Below are 27,706 nucleotides of genomic sequence, written 5' to 3'. Positions count from 1 at the left end.
TCCGAAGGAATGGACAGATAGATTCCATATTGGAACCTTATTTATATCTGGTAGAAATATTCCGATGTGCAAAGTATGGACCATGTCGGTTAGTCCCCTCAAGAGCTATCTTGTGCACAATTTTTCCGAACATTTTCGAATTTTTGTGGGGGAGTTACCTGAAGGAGTGGACCGATATGGTTCATCTTCGAACTTAAACTATGTTTGGTCAAAATATTACGAAGGCCAAGTTTTGGACCGAATTGGCTGATCTGTTTGAGAGTTATCGTGCGCTCCAACCAGCCAGACAGACGGACGGACTTGGCAAAATCAACTCTAAATCATCTGAAACCTAAAACCATTATTTCGATGAGACACATTTTGCACGTAAGAAAAAACATGATCGCTAAAAACTGGAGACTCCTGTCGGAATGAAGTCCGAAAAATTTTCTAGTAGGTAAATCACCAAACTGAAGGCCATGTAGCAGGGACATCCTTCTGCAGTTATGCTGAACGGAATGTGGTAACTCATTCTGAAAGCGTGCTGAGAAAAAGGGAATGCATTCTTGATTTAGCTTCTGCTTACAAATATTGGGGGCGATGAAAATGCCCCGGAGCCAAATTGGGGTCAAGGGAGCAATTCAGGCGAACTATTTATGACCGGTGGCGACATGGTGATAGGGAGCATGCATCAACTGATAAACAACATTTTGCTAAAGGATCGCATGCTCAGTGGTCGGAAGTTTAGTCTAAGCATGGTACACAAACACCTTCCCCGGTACACAAACACCCCCCCCCTCCCGGTACACAAACACCTCCCCATCCACGAATGTAAATGTTTCTACAATTTGTGAATATTTTGCTTCCAAAAGACATATTTGGTCAAGTGAACATACCCAGCAAAAATCCTCATTACAAACCTCCTTTCCCACCCATTATTTTAACAAGGGCATGTCGCGCGAAATATCTGGTTATTTTGTAACCACTGAAATAAGTAGTCAGAATCTACTCAGTATCTACTTATTTCAGTGGTTCCAATGTACTTTGTTCAGTGGTTACAAAATAACCAAATATGTCGCGCGACATGTCCTTGTTTAAATAATGGGTGGGAAAGGAGGTTTGTAATGAGGATTTTTGCTGGGTATGCATGTCAATGCGTTTGGAGGTTATTAATTTAGCCTTTCTCGGTATGTGATTTCGAACCCAGTGCGAAGCCTTAATACACCCGTTACCTCACTGTCTAAAAAGTGTGTTAAAAGTAGCGCTTTATGGTGGCGCCTAGGGAAGAGAGCCATTACGCACAAGTTGAACTAACAATAATCATTTACATTACTTTATTTCAGGCGATTAGAACCATTCCATAGAGTCTATTGTCCAATAGGTTCCGTTTAAGATGAAAGAAGAAGCGCTATAGGCTTGTGTTATTGTAACCGTTCACTGGGTAAGCAAAAATCAATCCATTAATCGTTTTTTTTTTTTGTTTGCGATAATACATAGCCCATAAAAAACTAAATAACCGATCAATGTCGCCTAATCGGTGTTAAATCGAAAATTTGTATTTTCATTTAATTGCTACTGTTTTATAAGCTAAAAAAACAATAGTAGCACTACAACAAAAACACCCAACAAAAGATAAACCACAAGACGATCATAAAACCTCACCAAACACAATAGTGGAGCAAAGAAAAACCTCAATTCCATTGACAGCGGCGACAAACGACAAGGAAAGTCCGCTCAGAGACAGACAGAGTAAAAGAAAAACCTACACCGGTAGCAGTAAAATTGTCGTACGATAAGCTTGCCGTCGACGACGACAGTTTAACGTTACTTTTGTAATGATGATCTACGACTCTGTTGTAGTTGGGTTTCGAAAACAGCTGCAGTAACAGCTGTATGTAGATTGTTGTAGAGTTTGAAAACGATTAGCTGTAGCGCCAGCGTTAAGATACGGTTTATTGTTGTTGCGCCGATTTCGGCAAGCATCGCTGCTCTGTTAATGGCAATACAATTGCGGCGTCAAACTCTTGCAATAAACGTTAAACATTTGTATATTCAGTCAGCCAGTCAACCATCAGACATCCAGTCAGTCAGTGCGAACCAGCAACGCACCTTAAGTTTCAGTCGTTGACGGTGACTCGAAAGCTTAGGACGGCATTTTAAGCGAATAGCGGTTAATAACGTGTGAATTCAACAAGTAAGTGTTGGAGCTAAACAAACCAACCAACCCAACCGACCAACACAAGAAATACTTAGAAAAATTCAAGTGGTTTGTGCTCAAACATTCCGTTAAATCAAAAAAAAGCAAGAAACCACCGACAACTATAAGTTTCGAGAAAGTGTTGTTCAGGAACTTGTATCAGCTCAGTAATAACAATCCCCTCGCACTAATAGAAGAATTGCAGCCAGCAGCAGTAGCACTCTTTCAAGGTAAACAAGAAACATAACAAAATGCACCACAACCAGCCATCATCAGAGCCAGTTACTGTGTAAAGTAAACAACTTTTAGTGGTGATTTCCTTATAGAAAATAAAAATAAACTAAATTAAGTGAACAAGTTTGAATAGTAAAAATCATATAAATATATTAGCATTTGCAAAAAAGGCTGGTTTGAAGCGTGTCTTGCATCTTACAAATTAATTGGCAAACATTAATATAATTAGAATGGTTGCCAAATTAGCGTAATTAGAAGCAGTTAAGTTGTTGTCTTAATGCTGACATTCTTGTACTTCTAATGAAAAGCGCATGACAAAAAAACATGAGTGATATCTTTAAAAACAATTCATGTTTGAAATCCTGTTCTACGATCTTTTAAAGTTGGATCAAGGGACAGGAGAAAGAGAACATTGACAAGCATAAACCGTTGTTTTGCTTTAGGTGCCAATCGTTTTAGTGCTAATTTGATATTACTGCCAAAAAATGATTCCTTTTTTGCATTTTTAGAATTTGTTGAAGTAAATTAAACTTTTAATGGCCAATCCTCTAAATGTTTATTGTATTTAGCAGCCAATAAGATTTGGAATGATAAACCAATCTTAACTGGGAACATGGTATTTACTCTCAAAAAAAAAAAAACTAAAGGCCTGGATAAGCCTCGCCGGGTGGCTTTCTTGCTCCGCTTCAGCTATGATAACAGTTCGGACTGAGTATTGAGTAACCGATTTTGACGAAATTTTTCACATCGTAAATTTTATATCAAGTTCTAGGAAGTTTATATTGGAAAACATCTTCGAGTACCTCCCTCACAATAGTACAACATTTTTGCTTATGTGTATTTTAAAGGCTGTTCGAGGATTCGAGGATCGTTTACAATTTTTTACCGAAAGTACTTACTGTGGTCCTGTTTTCAGCGATATAATGTTTTTCGTGGGGGTGTTACCTGACACAATGTGGGCACGATAACCATCGAAAGGAGTGATTGACATTGGCCCAAACATCGCATCGTAATATATCTATCACATTTAAATCATGTTCAAATATTTGGACACAACATTTTAAAAATTTTCTCAAGTGTGCCTTTTGTGACATGTCTACACACCGTGTAGTGTTTGGAGCACAATATAACTCTCGAACGGATCTGCCGATTCGATCCTTATTTCGTAATATTTTGTTCAAACTTACTTTAAGTTTGAAGATAACCCATATCGGTCCACTCCTTCAGATATCTCCCTGACAAAAGTTCAAATATGATCGGAAATATTGTGCGCACGATAACTCTTGAAGGGAGTGACCGATTTGGTCCATACATATATCTATCAGATATCCTACTATACACACTTATACCAATTTTAATCAATACTTCGATTTTCAAAGAGATCAGCCGTATCTCACCCTTACATATTAACAGCGAGACCAACGTTGCTCACCAATACTCAGCCTAAATCCAAAAAATACAGATTCCAGCACTGTCCCTACACCCAACAACAAATTGAGTGTCATTAAGTACTCTTACCCATTAGTACGATTTTCCAAAACTACCTCAATCATTCATTCACTGCAACAGTAACCTTAATTCCAAAACAACCTGATTCCAGCGCTATCGGTGCACTCAAATCCAAATTGTACCATTTTGTATATTTCGTGCCCATAAGTGCGAATTTCCAAAACTACCACAATCCTACACTCCAACAGAGTGGGGAACAGTTGAGGAATCAAGCTCTATCCTTTCACCCAAATCCCTATTGTACCAAATTTAGTACCATTCAGTACTTTTCGTACAAATGAGTACTCATTTCCAAAACCATCTCCTTATAACATTTCTCATTTCAAATTTCAAGCTTCTAGCTCCATACGTTCAGATAATACCAAGTGATACCATATATAGTACATTTTTTACTTTTCGTACACTTGTACTTCGAATTTTTGAAAGCCGTTCGGTACATTTATCTTATATTCCATCAGTGACCTCATTCCAAATTTAAGAATTCTAACTCTGCCGGTTCGCCAAATACAAGTGGTACCATATTTAGTACCTTTTAGGACTTTCGTACTTTTCAAATTTCTAAAAACCCTTCACCATATTTATGATACGTATTTCCATAACCGCATCTATAACTTATTCCTAAGGCCAATGTCATACACAAAAGCACTAATTTTCGAATTCTCTTTATTATTTTAATTTTACATACCAATAGTGATCCTAATAGTAAAATTCAGAATTCCAGTTCCATATTTTAGCAAATACCAAAGGTGCACAATATAGTTTCACTTGGCACTTTTCGAATAGATAAGTACACATTTCCAAAAGTGACTCCATATGTCTATCCTACACTCTAACAGTGATCTTAATTCCAACTTTCAGGATTTTTTACTTTTTATACCCATAAGTACGAATTTTTAAAATTACCCCAATGCTACACTCCAACAGTAATCTCAATTCCGAATTTCACGATTCCAGCTGTATCCAATCACCGAAATCTAAATTGTACCAAATTTGATATCATTTAGTACTTTTCGTACACATAAGTACGAATGTTGAAACTACATCAATCCAACAGTAGCCCTAATTCCAAATCTCAGGATTCCAGTTCTTTTCGTTCACCCAAATACGTATTGCACCAAATTTAGTACCATGTAGAACTTTTCGTCCACATAAGTACGAATTTCCGAAAGTGCCTTAATCATACACTCCAACAGTAGCCTCATTTCCAAATTTCAGAATTCCAGCTCTATCCGATCACCCAAATCCAAATTGTACCAGATTTGGTATAATTTAGTGCTTTTCATATCCATAAGTACGAATTTCTAAAACTACCTCAATACTACACTCTAACAGTAATGTTAATTCTAAATTTCCGGATTCCAGTTGTATCCGTTCACACAAATACTCATAACTACGAATTTCCAAAACTATCTTAATCCTCCACTCCAGCAGCAGTCTTAGTTCCAAATGCAAGGGTCAGCTTTATTCGTTCACCCAAATCCAAATTGGACCTAATGTGGTGCCATTTAGTACCCATAAGTATGAATTTCTAAAACTACTTCAATCCCACACTCCAACAGTATTCTTAATTCCAAATCCCATGGTTTCCAGCTCTATTCGTTTACGCATATTCAAATTGTACCAAATATGGTACCATTTAGTACTTTTTGTACCCATGAGTGCGATTTTCCATAACTATCGCAGTTCTACACTCTAACAGCAATAGTAATTCCAAATCTCCGGATTCCTGCTCTGTTCGTTCACTCAAATCCAATTTGTACAAAATTAGCAGTACCATTTAGCTCTTTTCGTACCCATGTGTACAAATTCTCAAAACTGCCTCCATATCTCGAACCTACACTCCAACAGTAATCTTATGTCAAAATTTTAGGATCCCAACTCCACCGGTTAGCTTAAATCCTAATTGTACCAAATTTAGTACACATAGGTCCTCCTACTTGTATTAACTCTTCAACCTTCCAAATGTCAAGCTTTTAGCTCTATCAGTTAAAATAATACCAAATGTTACCAAATTTAGTACAATTTAGTACCCTTGTACATATAAGTACGAATTTTCAAAACTACATCCATATCTCAATCTTATACTTCAACAGTAACCTTAAATCCAAATTTCAGGATTGCATTTCTATCCGTTTGCACAAATCCAAGTTGTGTAAAATTTAGTACCATTTAGTACATTTCGTACACATACATAAGTAAGAATTTCCAAAACAACATATATATCTCAATTCAACATTCCAAAAGGAATCTTAGTTCCAAATTGCAGATTTCCAGCTCTATCCGTTCACCCAAATCCCAAAGTTAGTACTACTTAGCACTTTTCGTACACATATGTACGAATTTTCAAAAATGCCTTCATATCTCAATCTTACACTCCAACAGTAATCTTAAATTCAAATTTCAATCCGTTTATCCGAATCAAAATTGTACCAAATTTAGTACTATTTAGTACTTTTCGTACACATAAGTACGAATTTTCAAAACAATTTTCTTATATCAGCATAACTTTCCATCCTTTATTCCCATACCAAATTTCAAGATTCTAGCTATATCCGTTGAAAATATACAATTGGTACTCAATTTAGTAACTTTTAGTACTTCTCGTACACTTATATGTCGAATTTTCAAAAACACTTTGGTACATCTTTCTGAAGGCCTCGACACATTCTTGCTTAAGTCATATCTGGTAAATAACTAAAGACCAAGTTCGACCTAATTCATATGTGATTCTGAAATCTTTTTATTAGGTCGAACTTGGTCCTTAGTCTTTTATCGGATATGACTTAAGCTGGGTACACATTGTCAGTTTTGAATGACAGCTTTGTTGGTGCTTGCTAGTGTGGCCGTTCATTTTTGTCATTCATCATGCAACCACAAAATATTTTGTGGTTGCTGGACGGTTGGACAGTTATCGATAATTGCAAAAAATCGTCATTCAAAACTGACAATGTGTACTGTACTTTATGCAAGAATGCGATTACTTCTTATGTGTCGAGGCCTTAACTCCCTACCAGCGACCATCATTCCAAATTTCAGAATTCTAGCTCTTCCCGTTTGCCTAATATAAAGGGTACCATATTTAGTACTTTTCGTACCCTTCTAGTTCGAATTTCCAAAAACCCACCAAGAGTGATCCACATCCAAAATTTCAAAATTCTAGCATCAGCCGTTTCGTCTGGGCGTGTATGAATCAATCTGTCAGTAAGGCAGTCAGTCAATCACTTTACTCTTTTATTAATATAGATTATTTTGTAAACGTTTCTGATTTCTATCTTCAGTTCAATGGTTTATATCAGAATAATTTGAAGAATTTCTATGTTGAGTTTATCAAAACTGTTATACGTTTTCCAAGAAAAATACGTACGTACTGACTTGATATATGTATGTCGTATCTATTTTTGGTCCACATAATAAAAGAGGTGTGTGCACATTAAGATATTATTTCTCATAAATCAAGTGTTATAACATCTCATAAAAAAATTGCCGCTATTAATATCGATTATTTTTCAGTTATAGGTTCAATGTTTGTTTGTGATTTGTTTTGCTGATAAGAAACATTATAATCACTTTAATTTCTTTGAGTTAATAAACTTTTTAATCAATGGATTTTCAGGGGATATTTTGTTAGATTTTAATGGGTATAATGTTCGCACATTCTAGATACAATTTCTATGATGTTCCTTAAAAAGTTTGGTTTCTGTCCGGTGCACAGTGGCGTGAAATTCCCAAATGGGGAATATTAATTCAAGTGAGCATTTGGGTGGTATGCCATATTTTCTATAAAGTAAAATTTATAGTTCAGAGTGCTTAAGAAAAGTTGCAAACAATTATAAATGTAGGTCAATGTTTTGTTATAGATCCCATTTGGAGGTACATTTAAATTTTGTAAAACTTGTACTAGTAAAAAGTTAATTTTGAAGGGATTCAAAATAGTTTTATCAAACATGGTCCGCACTTCTATGTACATGATAAGCATTATCTTGTAAAAAGGAAGTATTAATTTTTGACCACTAAAATAGATATTTAACTGAAGACAGCAACTAAGTTTTCAACAATTTATTCGTCTACGTTTACTGACTAACAATAACTATATATTTCTGACGACATGCCTATGATGAAATAATGTGTTAGTAATTACATTTGTAATGAGCGTTTTTACTTGGTACGTCCAAAAAGGTCACAAAACCCCCAAATAAATAATGTTTGAGGAGAAAAACATTTCGTCTGTGTAGCTGATATTCGATCTACACCTTTTTCAGATGTAATTCGAATTATTGTAATTGTAATTCAATAATTCTATTTGTAATTCGTAACATTTCATTTGTGATTCGAGATTTCCATTTGTAATTCGAATTGTTCCACTTGCAATTCAAATTATTCCATTTGTTATTCGAATTATTTTATTTGTAATTCGAATTATTCTACACCTTTTTAAAATGTAATTCGAAACAGTTTAGTTGTAATTCGTAACATTTCAATTGTAATTCGAGAATTCTGTTTGTAATTCGTTACATTTCATTTGTAATTTGTAATTTCATTTGTAATTCGAATTATTCTATTTGTAATTGGAAATATTCCATTTGTAATTGGAAATATTCCATTTGTAATTCGGATTATTCTATTTGTAATTCGATTTCATTCATTTGTAATTCGAATTATTCCATTTGAAATTCGAATTATTCCATTTGAAATTCGAATTATTCCATTTGAAATTCAAATTATTCCATTTGTAATTCGAGTTATTTTATTTGAAATTACACATGAAATCATTCGTATTACAAATGGCATAATTCGAATTTAAATGGAGTATTTCGAATTACAAATGAAATAACTCGAATTTCAAATAGAATAATTCTAAATACAAATGAAATAATTCGAATTTCAAATAGAATAATTCATATTACAAATGAAATAATTCGAATTACAAATAAAGGTGTATTTGTAATTACAAATGGAATAATTCGAATGACAAATGGAGTAATTCGAATTACAAATGAAATAATTCGAATTTAAATGGAATAATTTAAATTACAAATAGAATAATTCGAATTACAAATGGAATTCGCGAATTAAAAATAAAACGTTACGAATTACATCTGAAAAAGGTGTAGATGAAAATCTCAATTCACATAGTCTGAGTGTACATCCCTGTCGGCAAAGCCGATATTCCCTCTTTTTATACCCTCCAGCATAGTATGGAGGGTATATTAAGTTTATTTTTCTGTTTGTAACGCATCGAACTGTGTGCCACCGTGGTGCAATGGTATGCACACCCGTCTTGCACGCTAAAGGTTGTGGGTTCGATTCCCCGGCCAGTCAACTTCAAACACTTTTCAACGGTGGCAAAATAGCCCTCAGTAATGTTAGCGACATTTTCTGAGTATTTCATTTCAGCCTTGTACATCTTCTGTACAAGTGGTGTCTTAGACACGCCGTTCGGACTCGGCGATAAACAGTAGGTCCCATATCATTGAGCTAATATGAATCGGGGTGCACTCATTGATATGAGAGAAGTCTCCCCTGTCCCGCCTGGGATGTTTGTGGAACAATTATAACACATCGAACTAATCATTTGCGACCATATAAAGTATATATATTCTTGATCAGGATAAAATTCTAAGACGATCAAGCAATGTCCGTCTGTTGTAATCACTCTAGCGTTCGCAATAATTGAGCTAGAGCGCTAAATTGTTGCACCCGAGCGTCTTTTTGTCGGTCGTCTTTCGCCTTTCATAGGCAGGTCAAGTTCGAAGATGGGCTATATCGGAACACCTCTTGGTATAGCCCCCATTAAACTAAATTTTTTGACCGAACTACCTGTAATTTCACGTTTGGGGTTCTCCACCATAGGTCCATGTTTTGGTGTAGCCACCATATAACTCCGGATTATCCATATTTTGAAGATATTACCTAAAAGTGTTGTACGAACTACCAGTAATTTGACAGTTGAGGTTCCTAGTAATCACAAACCATCTCCATCATAAACTGCCAACATAGATCCATGTATAGCCCCATATAACGGTACCTCCCGATTTTCAGTATTTTGTGGATTTTAACTACATTTTTTGACCGAACTACCTGTAATTTCAGGTTCGGGGTTCCTACTGGTCACAAAGTATATCCACTACAAACCGTCAACATAGGTATAGCCATGTTTAGGTATAGCCTTCTATATAACTGTACCTCCCGATTGTCACTTTGATATAGCCTCATATAAGGTTCCCTACCGATTGAATGCATTTTTATGTTTTTTGTACCCTCAACGGGCAAAATGTGCCTCATCGAAATAATGGTTTTAGACCACAAGTATGTTTGGACGAAATGTGTTTCAAATAATTTAGAGTCGATTTAGCAATGTCCTTCCGTCTGTCTGGCTGTCTGGTGCGCACGATAACTCTCGAACGGATGAGCCGATTTGGTTCAAAAATTGGCTATCGTAATATTTTGTCCAAACTTAGTTGAAGTTCGGACCATACCTCCCCCACAAACGTTCGTAAATGTTCGGAAAATTCGTGCGCACGATAACACTTGAAGGGAGTAACCGATTTGGTCCATACTTTGCACATCGTGAAATTTCTACTAGACTAAGATGAGGTTCCAAAATGGACTCAATCGGTTTACTCCTTCAGGTACCTCCCACACAAAATTTCGGAAAAGTTCAGATTAGGGCCTGTTCTCGAATAGCTTTGATTTTTGTTGTAGCAACTTATATTCACTGCCCCCCATACGACGGTTTAAATTTCATCAGGAGCAAGTCCATACTTCCCGAGAAAATAGGCTGAAAGGTGCAAAAAACCCCTATGACACCGTGTGTAGTGGTTGGGGCATAAGATAACTCTCGAACGGATCTGCCGTTTCAGTCCAAAATGTGGCCTTAGTAATATTTTGTGCAAACGTAGTTTAAGTTCGATGATAAGCCATATCGGTCCACTCTTTCAGGTACCTCCCCCACAAAAGTTAAAAAATGTTCGGAGAAAATGTGCGTACGATAACTCTTGATATATCTACCAGGAAAAGGTCAGGTTCGAATATGGACTATACATATTTGTCCACTCCGTCGGGATCGGCTCTCGGATCACTTTGATTTTTGTTGAAGCAACTTGCATTCGCCGCTTCAATAAACGACAGTAAAAGTTTTTTAAGGGCAAGTCCATACTTCTTGAGAATAAAGACCCAAAGTTGAAAAAACCTTCTATGGTACTATTTGTAGTGACTGGAGAGCTCAAACCGACTACTGCGTTCGTCCACACTTTGGATATCGTAATATTTCTTCGAATATTAGATGAAATTCGAAGGTGGAAGGAGTGCACTTCCGATATCTCACCCACAAAAGTTCGAAAATATTCGCTAAAATGGTACTCTAAATATTGTCGAAACTCAGTTTAAAAAAAGGCCTATCTATCGATATCCTCGCAAATTTTTGCGCTTTAATCCTATCCATATTGTTTTGAAAACCCCCCTAAATACGTAAGTTTTTTTTTGGAAAAAATGTATTTCAAGCCACACAGGCTGAGGGTATATCTCTGTCGGCAATGTCGACTGATACTTTTTTACTTGTTTTATACGTGGGTTACAATATTTATTTTAAAGTTTGTTGAACAATGTATATATTCGTACGTACTAAATACCTCCTGGAGTCCATATTCTGATAGAATCAGATCACCAAATCTTATCATAAACATAAAAAATGCAATTATAAATTGTTGTTCTTTATTTAATTAACAGCTCGTGATGCCTATCAAATGGTTTATGTGGGGTATGGCGTCCATAGAAAATAGTTTGGGGGAGGTGTATCTTAATTGGTTAATTGCCCCTGTACTTACTTTCTTCCAAAGATAAATATTTTGCTGGTGGGGGATTATAAAACAAGAATTTGTGTTTTCCTCTCATTATAACCCCGCTTAATCTTTATAGAACCTTTACCCTAACTACACACACAATTTTTAGTTGCCATTTACACGGATGTATAGCGAAGAGGGCTTAACTTTGGGGAATATAATTTATTTAAAAATCTTGTCGTCTTATTTCTAATTCGTATTTCCCAGAATGTCAATTGCTTTGATTATCTTTATGACATTTTTTTGTAATAAGTCGTAAAGATTTTTTTTATAGTTGCTGGTTATACTGATTGTGCATAACTTTCGTATTTTGTTTATTCTAACTGCCAGTTGCTTTGTGTTTAGGAAGTTAATTATAGAATGGTTTACTTTGCAGTGCAACTAAAAATAAAAGTAGAACTTGGCCATAGTTTTACTTTCAATAAAAGTAATTAACATCGATTTTACTAAACACATGTTGCAATAACTGTAAAGTTATTTAAACTAAACCACTAAAGCAAATAAATTAAACAAAAACACAAAAACTATTTCCCACGTACAATCCGGGGTTCGGACGATGTATAAAACAAAGTACGACACCAGTTTATATATAGATACAGTTATTAGTCTATTATTAGTTTTTAGAAAATGTGGTCAGCATTTTGCTGTGGGTGTTTTGAAATAAAGCAATTATATAGATGGATATATTTTGTAATATCACATTAATATTGCAAAAAGACAATTATGCATTTATCCTATAAAAAAGTATCCATTAAATTTTGACATCAGCTTGAAATAGTCAGGGCAATAATGAAAAAAAATTCGTGTGGAATTTTTTCCCTTTAACCAATTTCAAAATTTGTTTATATCCGTATTTATGTCCAAAAGGGAATATTTTTTCATATTATAAAATATTGTTTTTTTAAAGAATTTCACCTTTGATACGACGAAAAATGTGCCTTATTGAAATAACGGTTTTAGACCCCAAGTATGTTTGGGCGAAATTCGTTTCAGACTATTTGGAGTCGTGGTCCCAACTTCGCATATCGTATTATTCCTTCCAGATATATATCGGGTTCAAATAATGGACTAAATCGGTCCACTCCTTCGGGTACCACCCACACAAAATTCGGATAAAGTAAAGTTTAAGAACTCCTCTCGGATCAATCTAAATTTTTTTCAGTAGGTTGTCCCCGCGGCTTCCTTTACGAACGTAATTTTTTTTTCTTGTGCAAGTCCATACTTCCTGAGATATTGGCCTAAAAGCTCCAAGAAACGCTGACGGCATCAACCAAAATGGCTAATCCGCAAGATAATTATCGCAGTGAGTTTCTCATTGGTACAGACTTTGTTCATCGTATTTTTTCATCCAGTCATGTATCAGGTTGGAATATGGACTATATCGGTCAACTCTTTCAAGTACCTCGCACACAAAGTTTGGATAAAGTGAAGTTTAAGAGCTCCTCTCGGATTATTTTGGATTTTTTTTTCAGCAGAGTGTCCTTGCGGCTCCCTTTAGATGACAAAAAATTTTTTTCTTGCACAAGTCCATACTTCCTGAGATAATGGCCTTAAGGTTCCATGTAACCCTGACGGCACCAACCAAAATGGCAAATCCGCAAGATAATTCTCGCAGTGAGTTTCTGATTGGTGCAGATTTTGCACATCATATTATTTCATCCAGTCATGTATCAGGTTGGAGTATGGGCTATATCGGTCCACTCCTTCGGGTACCTCCCACACAAAATTCAAAAAGGGAATTTTAAGAGCTCCTCTCGCATCGTTTTGATTCTTTTTTCAGTAGGTTGTTCTACCTCCCTCATTTACAACGGTACAATTTTTCTGGAGTAAGTCAATACTTCCTGAGATAATGGTCTAAAATCTCCAACAACCTGCCGACACATACAAAAATTACTATTGTTCAAGATAACTCTAAAACTAATTTAATATTTCGAGTCCTTCATAAAGAAGTTTGGTTACTACAATTGTTTGATATATGTCAGTGATTTGGTATAGCCCAACATTACGGTACCTACAGATTTTAAAGAAAAATCTTGACTCAAAATCGACATATTTTATATACGCAAAATTATTGTGTTTGGTTTGGTTTTGTTTTTGTTTTTTTTTTTTTTTTTGGTCAGCGGTTTAGGGTATATCTCCGTCAGCACAGTTGACTGAGAAAATTCCGAGGGATATATTCATGATTGCCCTCAATATGTCGAAATTATGGGGCAGACTGAGTTGAAAACAAGTAAAAAAGTATCAGTCGGGTTTTCCGACAGTGATGTACCGAATACCGGCTACAAAACGAAAATGCTTTTCCCCAAAAAGTATGGATTAAGGAGGGTTTCAAAATTTTGCGCTCATTTTTAGACATTTCATATTTCCGGCAAAAATGTGGATTACGATTAATCTCAAAAATGTTGCGGAAGTGGATCTTATTTTGGGAATCATTTCTTTTCGATAGTTAGACGTCGTATAACTTAGAGCTTTTGGACCACTATGTCAGCAAGCATGGACTTACCCACGAAAGCCATAAGATCGCTTAAAACAAAAAACGAGTAGCATCAGTATAAATTTCTCAAGGATCTTCGAACACTTCGAGCACTTAAGCAAAAATCTTGTACTTTGGTGGGGGAGGAACTCAAAGAGGAGACCGCAATGGGTCACTTTTGAACTTGGACAAAATATTAAGAGATCCAAAGTTTGGGCCAAATCGGTTGCTCCCTTAAATTTTTGGGGGAAGGTACCGGAAGTTGTGGACCGATATTGCCGTTATTCGATATTGTCCATTTTCGAAGATAAACTAAGTTTGGAAAAAATAATACGAAGGTCAAATTTTGGACCAAATCAGTTGATCAGTTCAAGAGTTAGAGTACGCTCCAACTTTCGTGCTATTTTCTCCGGAAGTATGGTCTAGTCAATGAAAAAACATGTACCGCCTTAATGGTGGCAGCGAATACAAGTTATTACAACACAAATCAAAGCGATTCGAGGGCAGGTCTTCAGCTGAACTTATTCCAAATTTTGTGTGGGAGGTATCTAAAGGAGTGGACATATAGATTCCATATTGACACCTCTTATATGTCTAGTAGAAATTTTACAACATGCAAAATATGGGCCTAATCGGTTATTCCCCTTAAGAGTTATCGTGCGCACAACTTTTCCGATCATTTTCGAATTTTTGTGGGGGAGGTACCTGAAGGAATGGACCGATATGACTTATTTTCGAACTTAAATTATGTTTGTTCAAAATATTACGAAGGCGAACTTTTGGACCGAATCGGCAGATCCGCTCGAGAGTTATCTTGCGCTCCATGCACTACACACGGTGCCATAGGGGTTTTTTGCACCTTTCAGGCTATTTTATCAGGAAGTATGGACTTGAACTTGATGACACTTGTACCGTCGTATGGGGGGAAGTGAATACAAATTCCTACAGCAAAAACCAAAGCGATTCAAGAGCGGGTCCTAAACTGAACTCTTCCGAAATTTTGTGTGGGAGGTACCTGAGTAGACCGATTGAGTCCATATTGGAACCTCATCTAAGTCTTGTAGAGATTTCATGATGTGTAAAGTATGGACCAAATCGGTTACTCCCTTCAAGAGTTGTCGTGGCAACAAACTTTCCGAACATTTTCGAACTTTTCCATAATCCATTTTCATTCAACTAAGTTTGGACAACATATTACGAAAGCAAAATTTTGGACCGAATCGGTTGATCCGTTCGAGAGTTATCGTGCGCTCCAGCCAGCCATACTGATGGACGGACATGGCTAAATCAACTTCAAATTGTCTGAAACGAATTTCGTCCAAACATATTGGAGTATAAAACCTTTATTTCGATGAGGCACATTGTGCCAGTATTAAAGTGTATATACCCTCGTTAGCATAAATGTTGAGGGTAAAACCAGCCGCGCCCGTTATCAATAAATTTTAATCACCTTGGCCATGTAAAGCAGTATGTACTCGATTGATAATAATTATTAAAAATAACTTGCCATCTCTATTTTCCAGTTATTTTATAATATCTTCAGATTTTCGTGCGTGCTATACTTCAATCCTCTATATGTACTTATCCATTTATAAAACGTTTCTCGTAGCAATTTTTAATTCGCTAATTATTAAAGCTAATACGTATACGCTAACAATGGAAACGGTGTCTTTTGTGTTGTTGACAAACAAAATAATTGAGTTGTACTAATGATGTTTACAAACAAATAATGACTACATACATATATACAAATCGTTCAAGATGCGGACATAATACCCGCTACCAAGATGAACTAGTTCGGTATCGGAAACTAGTCGATTCTCATGGTTACAGTAACTAGTTCCACTTTAGACCCAACGGCTGGGCTTTTGGACCATTATATCAGGAAACATGGCCTTGCCCACGAAAAACATTAAATCGCTGTAAACAGGGCCAATAGGAGTACCTTCGGTAACAATTTCCGAAGGATCCTCGAAGCATTCCCTAACCGCACTTAATCAAAAATGGTGAAATTTTGTGTGGGTGGTACACTAAGTCCCGGTCCACACTAGAGTGATTTCATTGAAAAAATTTCATGAAATTATGCGTCTCTAGATCGACTTCCATAGTAGAGTAAAATCTTAAAACTGCTGCAGTGAGGAATTCGATTTAAGAACGCCTAATTTCATGAAATTTTTTATTGAAATTCACGCTCGTGTGGAACGGAACTAAGAAGCGGGCCGATAGGGTCTATTTTTGAACATAAATTAAGTTTTGACAAAATATTTCGAGGTCCAATGTTGGACCAAATCAGTTTCTCCGTTTATGAGACTACGCGCGTACCATTTTACCGAATATTTTCGAACATTTGTGGGGGAGGTACCAGAAGGAGTGGATCTATAAGCAGAACTTTCGAATTTCATGTAATATCAGAAGAAATATTACGCTATGTGGACCGACGCAGTATTCGGTTCGAAAGTTGTCGTGGTAGGGTGACTGCTTTAACCACTCCACATGTCGGCCGTTGGGGTTTTTTTAACCGTTTTCGGATTATTGTCTCAAGAGTGTGGTCTTGCCACTCAAACGGAGGCCTTGAGTGCAAGCTGTTGCAAGAAATATCAAAACTATTCGAGAGGAGGTCCTAAACCGCATTTTCCGAACTTTTGTGTGGGAGGTACCCGAAGGAATTGACATATATAGTCCGTATTCTAACCGTGCGCACCATTTTTGTGGAAAATGTTGAACTTTTGTGGGGGAAGTACCCACAGGAGTGGACCGACATGACAAATCGTAGAACTTTATATAAATTTGGGCAAAATATTATGAATGCTAAATTTTCGACAAAATCGGTTTATGCGTTCGAGAGTTATCGTGCACTACACATGGTGCCATAGCGGGGTTTTTTCAGTTTTCGCTCCACCAGTCTGCTAGACAGACGGACGGACATGGCTAAATCGATTCCAAATAGTCTGAAACGAATTTCGTCCAAACATACTTGGGGTCCAAACTCGTTATTTCGATTGCGCACATTTTGCCCGTATGGAAGTGTATATGTATACCCTCGTTAGCATAAATGCTGAGGGCAAAAAAGGTTGCAGGAGAAACGTCTTTTCCGCAAGAAAAGTAGAGAAATTGAAAAACGGGAGAGTGAACAAGTTGAGGTGTACAGAAGCCAGAATGAAGTCCAAAAATTCTACCAAAGAGTTAAACATCAAAGTGATGGCTTTGGTACAGTGACATCATCCTGTAGAAATATAGAAAGAGCATTTTTCCAAACTGTTAGTATCCAATACTAGCGTAGACGACGAAAATAACACAGATCTAATCTCAGATGAAGGTATTGAATGTTTAGCGTCCGCCTAAGATGAGGTTAAGACAGCAAAAACTGGCTGAAGATGGCCTACCTGCCGAGCTGTTCATCACCGGAGGCGAAACGCTGAAAAGGTGTATGCATTAGCTAGTTAGCACTATTTGACAGAAAGATCGATTGGAACCTGAGCATCCTGTGTCCCGTCAACAAGAAAGGAGTTGAAACTGTACGCTCTAACTACAAGGGCATAAGTCTTCTTCCGTCTGGCGGTAAACGAAGACAAGACCAAGATGGTGGAGTCGACGCGCAATGCGTTCATAGAGCTAGAACAAACTGTGGAAGTTGGCTCCTATAATTTTGAGGTAGTAAAAGACTTCGTCTACCCTGGCACCACCATAAACACAACAAACAACATCAGTTATGAAATAAGAAGAACAATTGTGTTGGCCAACAAATGCTTCTTTACTAGGCGTTTACACCAGACAGTTTGTCTTCAAATACAACTCTGACTTACTAACACATACATACATTTGTCGGCTGTCTTCCAGCTGTCCATCATTTTTTCACAGACAGTGGGGTTAACAAATTGTTCACATTTTTTGTAAAGACATGTGAGATAATAATTGAAATGTATTGAAAGCAAAAGAACATGAACAAAAACCAAATATGTGAACGGAAAACAAAAAGAAATCGATGATTTTCATTCATAATTTTACAACTGTTTTTGCAGTTGTCTGGACGCCTACGTCACACAGGCAAGTTTTGGGATTTTGACAATCAATACATGAAGTCCACTGTCCTGCCATGTGTAAACACTGGGTTAGCCTATGAAATATAATAATAATAATAATTGTTCCACAAACATCCCAGGCGGGACAGGGGAGACTTCTCTCATATCAATGAGTGCACCCCGATTCATATTAGGTCAATGATATGGGATCTACTGTTTATCGCCGAGTCCGAACGGCGTGTCTACGACACCACTTGTAGAGAAGTTGTACAAGGCTGAAATACTCAGAAAATGTCGCCAACATTACTGAGGGGTGTTTTGCCACCGTTGAAAAGTGTTTGGTGTTGACTGGCAGGGGAATCGAACCCACGACCTTTAGCGTGCAAGGCGGATGTGCATACCATTGCACCACGGTGCCCGGGTGCCACCGCTTAAAAACAAAGCCACATCTCGAGAACCAAAAGTAACACTTTACTACCTTTGTTAATGTATGGTTCCGAAGCATGGGTACTTGCGCAAGCAGATAAGGCAGCGCTTGGTGTGTTTGAGAGATGAATTCTTCAAAAGCTTTACGGGCCTATACCAATACCGTCAATCAGGGACGTACGCAGGATTTCATTTCGGGGGGGGGCCCAACTTGACCAAAAATCATGAAAATTAAAAATGTTGTTAATCGTTACGTAAAGCTATTTTAAAGGTTTTTTAGTTGATTTTATGTATATTCAATATTGACACAAAGTACATACATTCAATAGAGAGAGATCACAATATTTTAGATACAAGATGAAATTTGGAACTGGAACTGAAAATGAACCATATCAGAACACGTTCGGTATAGTCCCATACAAAAGTTTTTAACCAAATTATCCAACAGGATTGAAGCAATAACTAAAAAATCTTTCACATGAATATTACCCATATAGATTTACGTCTTGGTGTATCCCAGAATTTTCAACCAAATTAGCTCTTATTTGGCATTTTGTGTTTTAAATCCCGCAGCGAATAGTTTTCGAAAGATTTTCTATGTTTCGAGGTTATTAGCATAGTTTTCAAACATATCGTCAGTAATATGAATTTTGAAATCATTTTGATGGGAAAACTTCTTTCCAAATGTGGTGAAAATAGATCCACGTTCGAACACAGAGAATACATTCGCGAATATGCCGAATAGATATTACTGTCTGCACAGCGGAGGCAAACTTATGAAAATTCGTAACTTTTGTTTTCTGGAAAAGTAGTAAAAAGTAATAGTCGGGTTTGCCGACAGAGATATACTCTCAGCCTGTGTGAGTTGAGAATTTTATATATAGACTAATCGAAATTTTTTTCTATAAATTGTCTAGCCACGAAGTGAACCGATTAAAAAATAATAACTTGTTCGAAAGATATTATTCACTCCTTTAAAAGGAAGAAGGATCAATAGAAGAAATCCGTTGTGAAAAAAAGAAGATAGGCCCGTTTAAATTGTGAAAATGTAAGAAACCCAGATTTTCACTACTTTTACCGTTATAAAAAATAAAACGAAGTGACCCAAACAAACTAAAGGCATTTTCGTTGTCCATGGATCCCAACCCGATAGAATTTTGCATCAGAACGCTTGAATATTTTTCTGGTCTACTTTTGTAGCACAGTGCCATTTATCGACATTTTCCGAAAAGTTTGCACCTTCTCAAGGCCAAAACTGCCTGAAGGAGCGTTCCAATGCTTTTGCGATGTGTTAGAGAGTTCTTAATCACTGTCTTGGCTACAATTTTTGTATTTGTATTGGATCGAAAATCTCAATGGTTTGGCAGTTATATGCTAAACTGTCCAAAAAAACGTGGATAAAAAACTTAAAGTCAAAATCGGGAGGCTCGATTTTCGCGGTAGACCTATGGTCTAGTGGACTTTTTTGCTCAGTTCAATCCCAGGAATCAGAAACGCGAAGGGCTCATTAAGGTTTTCAAATCGCCCCGGCCTATTGTTGGCGTTACGAATACATGCTTATGTTGTGCTCAAAAAGTTTCCAAAGGAAGTTTGAACAAAATATGGCCAAATCCAAAATTTGGCCAAATATGTTGATCTGTTCGAGCCAGACAGACAGGCGGATTAACTGGGATAAATCGACTCTAAATTTTTTGACGCGGTTTCGTCAAAACATATGATTAGTCTAAGAACATTATTTCGATGAGGTATATTTTTATCGTTAGACTAACGGCTGAGGGTACAATATCACGGTGCTCTTGAATCAACGTTAAATAGAAGAAGCTTTCAACTAGTTCTTCTGCATTCTGAAACAGCAATGTTCGTAGATGAGAAAAATAAAAAAAATCGTTGGAGGGATTTTGTAGCTCTGAAAAATTGTTTAATTTGTTCCTAGGTTTTAGCATTTTTTAGATATAGAAGTTCAGGTCACATTTTTAGGTTTTTTGATAGGTTTCCATGATTTGCCTCAAAACAATAAGTCTTATCGAAATGGGACTACACAAAATCTTATAGCTGTGAAAATTCTCTACAAAATTGGGTTACGTAATTTTTCCTCGGTTGAACCATTTTTGAGATATATAAGTTGGGAAATTGTAGTCGTGACATTGTTTTATAAGGAGACGATACTGTCAGTGAATTGTCCCAATTTGAACCTTTATTTCTCAAAAATGATAAAACCTACAAAATATCATGAAGGACAATATTGTAGAGAATTTTCACTTTCATTTTCTTAGTTTGAACCAGGGTTTGTGGTTTCCCAGAAAATCCGTCAAAACCTAAAAACCCTAAAAATGTGAACCGCTTATTTAACAAGCGCTCCGGAGATTTTTTTTTATTTTTCTCATCTATGAACCATCTATGAACACCAATTAAATATGGTACAAGAGCACCGTGATATACAATACAAATAACATTTAATACCAAAGAACCAAAGTTTGAGCATTAATTTTGTTTACGCTTGTTTTCAATATTTTTCTATCAGTAACAAATTTGTAGTTACTGATAGGAAAATATTCAGATGGACTTGCTATTTATAGCAGATATTATAAATTTATGATGCATAACAATAATTTTTTTCCATTATTTTCTCCTACTATTTAGCAAAAAGTTAATATAAAATGGGAATACAAAATTTTAATTAAGGCATTAAAACAATTTTCTAATTGGATTTCGAGATATACTCCACGGAGAACCCTTGCTATGTCGTACATATTGGCCAGTCGACATTTCATTTTATGTACAAACTTCTAATCCGCACAATACTGAACTTGTAATCTTTTTGAATACAAAATAAGTTTAAAGCCTCTAGAGCTTTATATTCATTACAGAATTCCAAAAACACTGGCATGACATAAAGAAGGAATTCAGTTTTACTGGAAGTTTCTCTCAAAAAGAAAAAAAATATTTGTTAGACAAATTGTTAATAAAGTACATTTTCAATACAGAACCTTCAGAACAATATAAGTTTTCATTTGAAATTTCAAAAACAAAGTTATTTTAGAGAAAAAATCGTAATAATTCTTTAAGGTAGCTCAAAAATTTTTGTCTGACCAAACCATTTCGGGGGGGGGCCCGGGCCCCATGTGCCCCCCCCCCCCTGCGTACGTCCCTGCCGTCAATGCGGTGAATATCGACGACGAGCTGTATCTTCTATACAACGACATCAGTTTAGTTAAACATATCGGGATACAAAAATTGGGTTGGTCGTAAAAAACAAATGGGTGTGATATCGCATAGACGGCCACGTCGCATGTAGGGTTAAAATCTGAAAAAACGGCGCTTAATTGAAAAATTAAAACATTCTTTCTTAATAATCTATCTTGACAGTTTTAAAGAGTACAAAATTTTAGCTCATTATCGAAAATAACAATGTCATATGTGGTTTACTTTTATTGTCCACTCCTTCGGGTACCTCCCACACAAAATTTCGGATAAGTTCACTTTAAGACCTGCTCTCCAATCACTTTGATTTCTGTTGAAGATGCCTCCATTGTTACGGTAAAAGTTTTTTCAGGGGCTAGTCCATACTTCTTGAGAAAACATCCCGAAAGGTGTAAAAACCCCTACGGCACCAAATGTTGTCGCTGCAAAGCACGATAACTGTCGAACTGATCAACCGATTTGGTCCAAAATTTGGCCTTCGTCATATTTTGTGCAAACTTAGTTTCAGTTCGAAGATGGGCAACAACTTCCGATACTTCCCCCAAATATTTTGGTATGCACGATATCTCTTTAACGGGAAAACCAATTTGGTCCAAACTTTGGATCTTCTAATATTTTATCCAAATTTAGTTTAACTTCTAAAATGGCCGATATCGATTTTCTCATTAGGGTATCTCCTCTACAAAAGTTAACTTGCTTTGGTGTCCGTTTAGTTCAAATCTAGTTACTCATTTTTCACATAGTTGGAGTTGACCAATCGAACTAAATTTTGCACAAAACAAAACAACAAAAAAACATTGTTCCACAACATCCCATACGGGACAAGGGAGACTTCTCTCATATCAATGAGTGCACCCCGATTCACATTTAGCTCAATGATACGGGACCTACTGTTTATCGCCGAGTCCGAACGGCGTGTCTTAAGACACCACTTATGGAGAAGTTTTTTCAAGGCTGAAATACTCAGGAAATGTCGCCAACATTACTGAGGGGTATTTTGCCACCGTTGAAAAATGTTGATGTTGCCTGGCCGGGGAATCGAACCCCCGACCTTCTGCGTGCAAGGCGGGCGTGCATACCATTGCACCACGGTGGCACCCAATTTTGCACACTTTTCAGATTTTGATGACATTACATGAGTATGAAACCAAAACCAATATGGGTCCATTTTTTCTTATAGCCCCCACGGTTTAAACTATTTTTACCACCCGGTTTAAAGTATTTTAAGAATTCCTCCAAAAATGTTGGACATAAGTCCAGGTTGTGGTACAGCCCTTATATAACGGTAGCACACGATTTGAGGCATTCTAAAGTTTTTATCTGCATTTTCGTCTTAAATTGGCTATAATTTTGTTATACGGTTCTCTGTGGTCAACAAATTTGATTACAGAAAGATTAAAAATAAAAAATAATTAAAGAAATTAAATTACAGTGTTTAATTTATAAATACACTTAAAACTAGAAAATAATTTTTCGTGATGGAATCTCTCAAATAAAACGCTTGCATTCGAATTAAAAAGTGTGACAATATTAAACGGCAAGCGTTTTATTTGAGGGATTCCATCATGAAGCATTATTTTCTACTTTTAAGAGCATTTATAATAAAACAATGTAACTAAACTTTTTAAATATTTTTAATTTTTAACTTTTCAGTAATCACATTTTTTGACCACTTTTCTATTGCAATTTTCTCTTAGAGATTAGCAAAATTTAATTTAATTTTATTTACAAAATACGTATGTACTTGCAACAAAACATCAATCATTGAAAATGATTGCTGCTAGTTTGCGTGTTGTTAATACAGTTCATGTTTTAAATAATTTTAAAGTTAATGTTATTTGTTTTTTTGTTCATTCATTACAGATCAATTGCTGCATTCGTTTGACCACATCATCAAATTCATTCTACCGTCCGTCCAACCGTCCCGACGAGTGTGCGTGTCCCGGGGTGTTTTTGATTTTGTTTGCATGGTAGATTCACTTGTTTACTAGTGTAATTTATGGTATAAAGCAACAACAACAAATAAACAAAATAAAAACTAAACATGGAAAAGGAAAATAATCATCAGCATCAATTGGAGGCATCAACATATAATCCGTAAGTATTTGAGAAATTTTTATTTTTAAATTCTGTATTTCCAAAACTTGTCGTAGGTCATTTTTAGACAGCGAAATTTTATGCAACCCCTATTTTTGGTCCGATTTATGTCAAATTTTGGGATTGGGCATATTTTTGGCTTCTGATTACATTGCAATCGAAACATATGACATATGGAAAAGTATGCAAAATGCATGATTTTTTGCATATGCAAAATTTATGCATTTTACATATTTTCTTTAGAGTTGGCTAATCTAGTTCAATTGAACGATCCGGATCACTATCTCGTTCAATGGGCACGGGTCATTTCTTTGACAAAACTGCGTATACTTAATTTCACACGTTGGTTTTTATGATGTTACTCATTCGTCTTTGAACAGGGACAGTGATCCGGATCGTTCAATTGAACGAGATTGCCCAACTCTAATTTTCTTATGCAACAAATATTTCAATAATAGGTACACACATGGGATATTGTGGCCACAACCTGCAAAATACCGAAAATCGGGAGGTACCATTCTGTGGGGTCTATATGAAGACGTAGACCTTTACCGATACATTTCAGGTGGAAAGTTGTATACCCCCAACGAAGACTTAATACCAAATTTCAGCCATTTCGGAGGGATATTGAGGGCACAACCTTCAAAATACCAGAAATCCGGAGGTACCGTTCTATGGGGGCTATATGAAGACGTGGACCTATACCGACATCTTTCAGGTGGAAAGTTTTATACCCACAGCGAAGACAAATTGCCAAATTTCAGTCATTTCGGTGGGATATTGAGGCCACAACTTTCAAAATACCGAAAATCAGGAGGTGCCATTCTATGGGAGCTATATGAAGACGTGGACATGTGCCGACAAATTTCAGACGGAATGTTTTATACCCCCAACAAAGACTTACTACAAAATTTTAGTCATTTCGGTGGGGTATTGAGGGCACAACCTTCAAAATACCAGAAATCCGGAGGTACCGTTCTATGGGGGGCTATATGAAGACGTGGACCTGTGCCGACAAATTTCAGGTGGAATGTTTTATACCCCCAAGGAAGACTTAATACCAGTTTTCAGTCATTTCGGTGGGATATTGAGGCTACAACTTTCAAAATACCGAATATCGGTAGGTACCGTTCTATGGGGGCTATATGAAGACGAGGACCTATGCGGACAGATTTCAGTTGTAAAGTTGCATACCCCTAACGAAGATTTTATACCATATTTCAGCCATTTCGGTAGGATATTTAGACCATAAATCCTTGAATATATGCTAATTTTATGCAGATATGTCAAAATATGCACGATATGCAAAATATGTAAAAATTTCTGGGCCTAATTCGTTCTATTTTATAATAAAACGAGTTTCTGTCTAATCAGATTTTCTCTACGACCATCCTAACCATATATGCATTTGCATAGGATTCCGCTGTCTAGTCATTATACCCTCAGCATTTATGCTAACGAGGGTATATGGCGAAAAACAAAAATTTTTTACAATCGATGAATCCGAGTTTCACCCTTTTAGAATTCGCGAACTGTTAACATATTCTATATAGTATGATATACATTCTTTAAACTGAAGTGTTTTAGGAGGAATCCCATAAGGTCGACCATTAAAATTAATTTACGTGGAAGCTGTGTTGGCATCAATGTAGAAAAATAGGTAAAAATGGGTTGAAGCCAACAAGTTTTTGTATGCTCCCTTCCGATTTTAGGCTTAACCTTACATTTTATAGACATATGCCCAAAGAAAGACTCAAAGAATACTTCATGGGCAATATGATACTAGTGTATCATTTTTCGATATATCCACTGCATCCACCTAAAATTGATGCTGACATTTTGAAGCCGGAATTTCGGGGTTTTTTGAATTGTTTTAATAATTCGGACGCGCAACAAGATAATATTCAAAACTCACATTAGGATTATAAAACTCGTGATTCTACGTCGTTTAATGCATATCTCATGAGTGTGCTCCTTACAGCATCCTAGTAATTGGAGTCTAAAGGCCAATATTTGATGTGTGATTTTTTTTAAAAAACCTATTTTTTGCGTTTAAAATTTACAAGTGCCATTCAATTTCCTTTGTACCCCGCGTGAATTTAGTTTTTTTACGCGACGGATCTAATGAGACCTTCCGCGATCGAATCCATCCACTAAAACCGCGGATATAGATACCCTGAAAATAGGAAAATCAGCAAAATATTATTTCGACAAATCCGCGTACTAAACCGCGATTTTCTTGAAATTATTTTACGTAAATGGAATCCTTTATACGCGATTATAATATTTGCGAAAACGCGTGTCATAAATTACAGAGATTCGCGTGTAATATGGGTTTTTCACCAAAAATAGAATGTGGAGGCACATCCGCGGTTCTTGAAGAATCTAATTAAAATTGGTATATTTGGACGTATTTTTGATAGGCGCTGACGAAACCGGATGCGCATCAAAATCGTATGCACATTGCGCGACTTTTACCAACTTTAAGGTTTTTTGCAGTGTATGATGCAACTGGTGGCACACAATGGCCCCTGAGTGAAACATCGAAATATGCATAAATTTTGACAGAGATTGATTCGCTGTATCCAAAAACGGATGCGCATCAACTGATTTTAACTTATTCGCGAATAATAGGCTTTTTAATTTACACATTTTTTGAATGATTGTAATTTCAATATTACTCTTAATTTCCTACCCTTATAAGTTATCACAGTAATCAGTTAAACTCTCGCGATGGTAAACCATATGTTTTGATGAAGTTTTAACAGTATAGGTTCATTATTCTATGGGATTTTAGCAAAATAGTTGGAGAACTCCCAAATATTTTTTTCTAATTTTTAGAATCAAACCAAAAAAATATTTGCAACAATATTATCCAACAATAAGTTTTTTCTCTTTTGTTGTTGCTATAATATGCAATTTATGTACCCAATCTCTATAAATTGGTATCATATTTGTCTACGCATTGTCTAGATTCCGCATATATTCTTTAATTTATTTTTTGAGGGTTTGTACGGATACTGGGACAGGATAATTTGGATTTACTTCAAATATTTTTATTATTTTTTGAGTTTCCGCGAAAATAATAATAAATTTAATAACTATTTAAACATCTACGAATAGATATGGACTGCTGTTAACGATTTATGCATACATTTTCTCATAACAAAAAAAAAGATATTTTTAAATATTTTTTCTTTATATGAGAATAAAAACCGCTATAACTTTTGTGCGCATTGGCCAATTTCGTGAACGCGAGCAGATTTGAAACCGGATTTTTTTCCTTTACCTCTGTACCAAAAATCGTAGATGTGCTCGTAAAAAAAATTTTTAATTTTTTTCAAATGGAATTGTAAAGGAATTTTGTTATTCGCCATATACACATTCATAGGGGTAAAATGTGCCTTATCGAAATAATGTATAAAGTATATTTGGACGAAATGTGTTTCAGACAATTTGGAGTTGATTTAGCAATGTCCGTCTGTCTGTATGGCTGGCTGGTGTGCACGATAACTCTCGATCGGATGAACCGATTCGGTTAAAATTTTGGCTTTCGTAATCTATTGTCCAAACTTAGTTCAAGTTTGAAGATGAGCTATATCGGTCCACTCCTGTCGGTAACTCCCCCACAAAAGTTCCAAAATGTTCGGAAATTTTGTGGGCATGATAACTCTTGAAGGGAGTAACCGATTTAGTCCATACTTTGCACATCGTGAAATTCCTAACAGACTTA

At 36.1% G+C, this 27,706-nt stretch overlaps 1 protein-coding gene across 2 annotated transcripts in view; it reads left to right on the top strand.

The window, feature by feature from the left end:
* Positions 1 to 1,835: 1,835 nt before the first annotated feature.
* The window catches only part of MFS9 (major facilitator superfamily transporter 9), a 50,397-nt gene continuing 24,526 nt past the window's right edge, over positions 1,836 to 27,706 (top strand). The window contains exons 1-2 of one of the 2 annotated variants that reach the window (XM_073982224.1): positions 1,836 to 2,406; positions 23,740 to 23,973. In XM_073982224.1, the coding sequence (XP_073838325.1) occupies positions 23,921 to 23,973 (53 nt within the window). In that variant the 5' untranslated portion in view covers positions 1,836 to 2,406; positions 23,740 to 23,920. The remainder of the gene's footprint in view (positions 2,407 to 23,739; positions 23,974 to 27,706) is intronic. The other variant, XM_073982225.1, reaches the window with a different exon arrangement.

This window comes from Musca autumnalis, unplaced genomic scaffold (genome assembly GCF_047663935.1).
Source record: "Musca autumnalis isolate F117 unplaced genomic scaffold, ASM4766393v1 scaffold_4, whole genome shotgun sequence".
Classification (NCBI taxonomy): domain Eukaryota; kingdom Metazoa; phylum Arthropoda; class Insecta; order Diptera; family Muscidae; genus Musca; species Musca autumnalis.
This window is presented reverse-complemented; position numbering and strand designations above follow the sequence as displayed.